A 6,402-nucleotide genomic window follows, 5' to 3' on the forward strand; every position below is an offset into this window, starting at 1 on the left:
GCGGCAGTTACCACCGGCTCAGCCGCAACACAGCAGCATCCCACCTCGCCCCTGCTCCACCGTCACACCCCTCGCTCCCTCTCACAGCTCTGGAAGAGGAGTATTAGATCATGGACGAAGCTCGAAATCACCCTCAGAACACTTTATTCAGCGGCAGAACAGCGTGGTGGCAGCAGACGGGATTCAAGACCAGGACGACTGCAGCACAGGATTAACAACAGCCCACTCTCCCGATGGAACCGGCCTGCAGGGAGCACGGAGGTGTCTGTAAGGGCACAGGACATTGCTGTCCTTCCTTCTACAAAGGACATCCCGTGTCCTTCAGTGAAAAAATAATCTAAAATAACATTACTGCACAGATGGAGAAACAGGCACTGGAATCTGAAAGAGATGAGTAACTCCCCCAAATCTTACAGCTCCTCATGGGCACCAGGGGACACAGAACACATATTTACATGTAAACACTACATCCATTACTATCATTTGGAATCCTAATAGGCATCCGGGATGAGAAACTGGTTTTGCAGGAGGAAAGCTTCTAAAGTTTATCTGCATTGTTACATTCTGTCACAGCTGGTAACTTGTTCATTATCACTTTTGCTCAGCACATGTGGCCATTTGGGTTTTTTAATCTAACACAGCTTGTAGTCAGTAAATACTCTGCTGTCCACCTGCAGCTGGTATATTCACAGAGGCCTGGCCTCTGCACGGTTATCAGCCTTTCCCTGGACCTGCTCCACGTCTCCTGTCTCCAACAGAATTCAAATCTCATCTGCTGCTGGCAGCACTCCCAACTACCAGGAAGCAAAACCTCAAGCCATCCCACATGAGGAATGTGGTCCGTAGGGATGGCTCAGGCTGCGAGTCAGCCCTGCTCTGACAGTCTGTGGCTGTCCCTCCATACACAGAGCTCTGAACACACTGACACAAACACCAAGGGCAAAAAATCCCATTTCCTTTTAACAGTAAACAGAAAGGAAAACAAGAGGATAACAGTTTATTGTTTAAGTTTTATCTGCACAGCACAAATTCTAACAAACCCTTTTGGGCTGTTGTACGGGACTGAGGGTAAATACACCTCTGAAATGACCTACAGGCTGAGTAGATGTGTGTTTCTTTGCCAACAGAAAACCTCAAAGGAAAGAAAGAGAACATGTCTCAGTTCCTTAGAGTCTTTTTCAGGTTTATGGCTACACTTAAAACTTACAACTGGAAGAAAATGTGATGGTATTTTTAGGTGGGTGCCATTTGGCAAAAGTGGTCTGTCCAACCCTTTTTCACTCGACCATAGTAACAGGGAAAAGTTTCAAGAGGTCTGTGATGACCCCAGAAGAAAGTTTAGACTGGATTCTTACCTTATTTACTGACTCTTTGTTATTACTGTTGTTCCATTGTGAGCAGGGACAATAGGTGCAGGAAAATCCACTTCAGGGGCATCAAAAAAGTAGGCCTACATTATTAGAGAGGAGAAAAAGTCTGTTTAGAGAGAAACAAACAGTTCTGCCTCATCCCAGCTCCTTCCTTCCACACCCGCTGTTCACGAGGTACCAACACCCCACTGAAATGAAAAATTTGGATCTTTTCTGGTTTTACCAGATTAGAAACGGTCAGCGAAAAGGGTGCTCTAAACTGTATCTTTAGATGTAACACTCAGCAGCTGAGGCCTTTGAAGAGACCTGTCCTGGGAAGGACTGGGTTGCAGATATTCCACTGTTTGCTCTTTTGACTGATGAAGCTCCAGGCAGCCTCTGGCGACAGCGCTGAGCCAGCTGCACACCTCCTGCTAACGGGAGAGCTGCGTTCTGCCTTCACCTCCCTCCGTGCTGAGCTGCAGGGAACCAAGTCTGTCTGCTCTGGAAGCTGGGGGCGGGGGCACAGAACTGAAGCCTGGATGGCATCACTCTACCCATGGCAATGAAGGGACCAAAAGTAATTTCAGTCCTCATCACCATGTATTTCAGTAGCGCTCGGGTCTCCTGTTTTCGTAGCGCTGATATTTTACTGTGTTCCAGAAGGTTTATGTTTTCACACACAAAACTCGTAAGCACACATTAAACGGTTAAACATTTAATCATTTTCAAGGACTAACTGAACACAGCACCCACTGGAACAAGCTGCGACTGGACACAATACAGATTAACGCTTTGCTGAATTGCAGATAAATTTTAGACTCTTCTGTGAGTGACTTTGTGCTAAAGACATGTCCATTGTGGAGTTGCTGGCACTGTCCCAGTCAGAACAGTATCAATTTTTGCTATGTTTGAAATAATTGGAGCTTTTCCTTTGGCGTTTTTTCAGAACTACCGTTTCTTTCCTTATTAAAAAGATTTTCCAGCAACCAGCTAACACCTCCTTCCCTGCACCGTAACATGTCGACAGCCCCAGAAACAAGAGATGAGAGAAAGAGGAAGGCAGTGTCATACCAGACAGCCGACAGACAGCAGGGCATGAAGCAGAACAACGGTCCCCACCGTCGCCAGCGCGACCCGCCGGTTGTCGTCTCGGACAGCGGGCCAGAAGGTCATCACCAGAACGGACCCCGAAAGGCACAGGGAGAACATCACCAGGACCCAGCGCACCACTTTTTGTGGTATGATCCATAAAATCTATAAAAGTGAGTAAAAGGATCATTAAAGAGACTGTGTGAAGCAGAGATTCGTTGATTTAACGCGTTGTTCTGTGACATTTCATCACTGTGCACAAAGTCACTCATGCCTTATCTCGTACGTCTGTCACGTGAGGGGAGAGCAGACACGACACGAGCACGTCCCCCGAGTCATGGCACTCCCTCCAAGGCCTTGTCCCTTGCCAGAGCAGCCCAGGACGGTCCCTCCTAGGGGAACCTGTCCTCGGAGCCTGCCCAGCACCCCGCTCACACAGGTCTGTACCCCGGGGACACACGCAACCTGAAGATTCCTGAAGTGACCTCGGGCTGCCTGTGTGGCTCAGCAGCACCCCTCTGGGATTTACCAGAAATGACCTGTCCTACACTTTCCCAGGACCCAGGAGACATCTTTACATTAGACAGACAGAAAGTTTTATTCTAGCCAAGGAAAAGGAGCAATTTGCTCAGTCCCCAAGATTTTGACTAATATGAACAATGTTATTAGAAACAGCAAGCTTTCTGCACCGGGACCTTTCTGCAGGGGGCGTAGCAGAGGCGCGCTGGGGGCCATACGTACCGCCGTGGGAATGTAAATGAAGAGGGAGTAGCCGTACACACACACTATCTCCAGGAACGAGTAGGACACGATGTTCATAACCTTGCTGTTCCTCCACATCAGGAATCCCCAGAGAGCAAGGGGAACAAGCCAAGCGTACGCATAAATCGTTGTTGCTGCTATGGACACTGGAAAAATGAGAGAAGGGTTCACATTTCACTTAGAATACCAGCCAGAATCACATGTAGAAGCATTTAGCCTGAAAAGTAGAAAGCTACCTTTGAAAATATAGATATACTTTCAAAATATAAGGTATGAATTATTAATAAACTGAGAACTTTGCATTTACACCCAGTTTACACCCAATACTTTGCCAACACTTTGGGTTAGTTTAAAAGTCAAGACTCCAGAAAGTATTCTCTGGAGGTTTTCAATTTCTTTTTTCTTTCAGTTTCCTTACTGCACCTGTGTACAACATGCTCTCGGTTTCAGGGGGAAAGGAGGAGCCACGGAGGAAAGAAAAACTTGGTTAAGAATAAAAATACAGCTACTAATAGCTACTGAAAAATGAGGACAGAATGCAGCCATGCTAAAAAACTGAAAGAGAACACAGACACAAGTGTCAAATCTGATATTATTCAAGTGACCGGATTCCCAAATGGCAGCATCCTTCCGAGTACGCTCTGGCTTTGGAAACAAACAGGAGCCACGTTCCTCTGCAGGGAGGGCGGTCAGACTACAAGGGGCAGTACAGACAATGGGCTCCTCACTCCAGGTTGAGCGAGTTGAGTGAGAACAGAGTTCTCCGGGGCACGTATAAGTCGAGCATCCTTTGCCTATTTGAGAGTTTGCCACAGGGTAACAACGTCCAGCCCTCGGCAGGCAATAGAGTAGTAGTACTCTGATTCAGTCACTTTCTGTCAGAGGTTGGCAGGCTCCTAGGAGCCCGTGGAGCCAGACAGGCACCTACAAAAGCAGCGCAGTGGCCACTGCTGCGCTTTCCCTCTCTGTACAAGGGGACATTCACTAGGGCTAGAAAAGTAACTGCCCTAATTACTCCTGCCTGCTCTACTGAAACCTGCTCTGGAGGAGTAGGGTTCTGCCAGTTTCAGCCTGCTTTAAGGGCTTCTTTCACATCTCCAGAAGTTTGTTTAAATAAGGCAACCAGGCAAGAGACTGATAAATCAAAGCTGTGACCCGTTTTTACACTACTAAACCAGAAAACCTCAACCCCCCCCAAACCCAGGACTCCTTACAAACCTTTTCTGAACTCGGGCACATAGTGGTACGTTGGCTTGCCCAGGTGGATGAAGAAATTGGAGAGATTGCCACTAACAGCAATGGTAAAGACGAGTGTGGCACATATCCAAAAGGGCCCTTAAAAGGAAACAAACAAGTTCAGCAACAACTCCTCTGCCCTCTTGTTTTTTTTAAGGTTAGCAAGTAAAAGGGAATACAAACCCAAAACACTTAGCACAGAGCTTCTCACACCTCGTACCTACCGTAAAGGTCAGGATTGCTGCGGATATACAGCCTTACAAAGTTCTTCCCTGGCACGGGGAAAACTGAACCTTTGATTCTGTCCAGGACCTATGAAAACACACAGATTTGTCTGACTGAAGGTGCAAAAAGAACCCAGTATCTGGATAAAGCATAGCTCAGACAACAGCTCCCCTCGGGAGCGGAGTATTAACCTGGTAAGTGTCCACATCAAAGAACGTCTGGTAGTACTCAAATGTCCAGAAAGGGGCACTTTTCTTCTGTCCTGCAAGCAGCTGGATGGAGGGAAAGGCGACTTCAGAAACATCACAAACACGCAATTTACGTATCATTGGTTCATTTGCACAACAGTTAAACCACTTCTATACCCAGAGAGAAGACAAACTTAACAGGATGGTGCTTACTATTTCATTACTTAACAGTTTCCCTTTCCCCCTCTCCTATTTGTAAGCAGCAGCTACTCTCATCTCCCTGCAAGCAGACCAATGGCCTGGGGTTCTGAAGAGCACCAGACACCACCTTACACATCATTTGTAACGTGTGCCTTCTTTGGCATCGCGAGCTCCCTCGCCATCGACGGCTGCTTTAGACAGACAAGCCCTGCCCGTTTCAAAGTTTCCTGCTCCCCTGCCAGAGCCACCAACCCCACAGCACAACCGACAGAAACAAACACGGTGCTGGGTTTTCAGCTGCTGCTGCGCTCATCTCCCGCGGTATTTGTTTAGCTTAAATCACCACTGTTTCAGTTAAATTTCCTGGGCTGCAGTCACAACAGCTAAAGAGCCTCTGCTATGGAGACAGTAACCTGAGACAGAGAAGCAGCACAGCTTTCAGTCACCCAGCATGAACCTGTCGTTCTCTAGAAATACCTCAGTGTTGTCAGCACAGCCTGTGTATGTGCCGATGGAGGCACTGCAGGTGGAAGAGCATTACCTCTGTTTTATCGGAGTCATCGGTCCCCAGTAATTCATCATCCTCTTCCCTCCCTGGCTCTTGCAGGCGGCCGCGCTGATTCTTCGGGATTTCAGCTGGCTCGTCAATGCTTATTGTGGTAGCATCAGGATTTGCTGCAAGCAAATTAGCTGCATCGTCAAACTCTGTAAATAAGTGCATTACAAGAGAGGCAATAATCAATCTACCTGAATTTTTGGTTTTGTGGCTCAAAAAAATTCAGTAAGACCCCTACGCAGCCCAAGAAAGGATACATCACTACTTTAGGCATGTCACACACCACCCGTTTCTGAAAGCCCAAACTGACAGGGATCACTCTGGACATGCACCGAGTGAACACAGCGTGAGGCCTTCCCTCCCGCTCGCTGAAGCCTGCCTTTCCTTCCTTCCCAGCCTGAGAAAAGGGCAGGGGGAAGCTGCCTCTCTGAAGAGTCTGTAGAAATGTGTCATTTTAATTCTCTCCAAAAACTGTTTTTTTTTTCAGACGTGAATTTATTTATCAACAAATACACTTAAGCAAGTCTGAAACTGCAACCCATTCCAAACCGCAGAGTGCTCTGCTCGTTTCCAGCTTCCCCTTTGACGAAGGCGTTCGGTCAGCACAGGCAACACTTCGGCCCACCGACAGCACCACCTTATCTCCGAAAACCGTCCCGACATTCCCGGCGGAACTCCAGGGAAGCTTTTATTCAGAGGCACCCGAGGCAAAGCTCAAAACCGCTGCCACACGTCTAGGAGCTCCACCACCCCACCAGCCGGGCCCCAGAGCGCCTGTTTACCTTGAAATTTG

At 47.8% G+C, this 6,402-nt stretch overlaps 1 protein-coding gene across 1 annotated transcript; it reads right to left on the reverse strand.

The window, feature by feature from the left end:
- Positions 1-321: 321 nt before the first annotated feature.
- Positions 322-6,395, reverse strand: YIPF1 (Yip1 domain family, member 1; the record flags this gene model as incomplete). The annotated part of the gene is made up of 9 exons (XM_010147741.1): positions 322-381; positions 1,356-1,450; positions 2,424-2,606; positions 3,183-3,349; positions 4,422-4,538; positions 4,664-4,751; positions 4,856-4,936; positions 5,595-5,758; positions 6,392-6,395. Coding segments are annotated over 8 exons (894 nt in total), but the record flags the coding sequence as incomplete, so codon positions are not given.
- Between the last annotated feature and the right edge of the window lie 7 nt (positions 6,396-6,402).

Source organism: Eurypyga helias, unplaced genomic scaffold (genome assembly GCF_000690775.1).
Source record: "Eurypyga helias isolate BGI_N326 unplaced genomic scaffold, ASM69077v1 scaffold20522, whole genome shotgun sequence".
Taxonomy (NCBI): Eukaryota; Metazoa; Chordata; class Aves; order Eurypygiformes; family Eurypygidae; genus Eurypyga; species Eurypyga helias.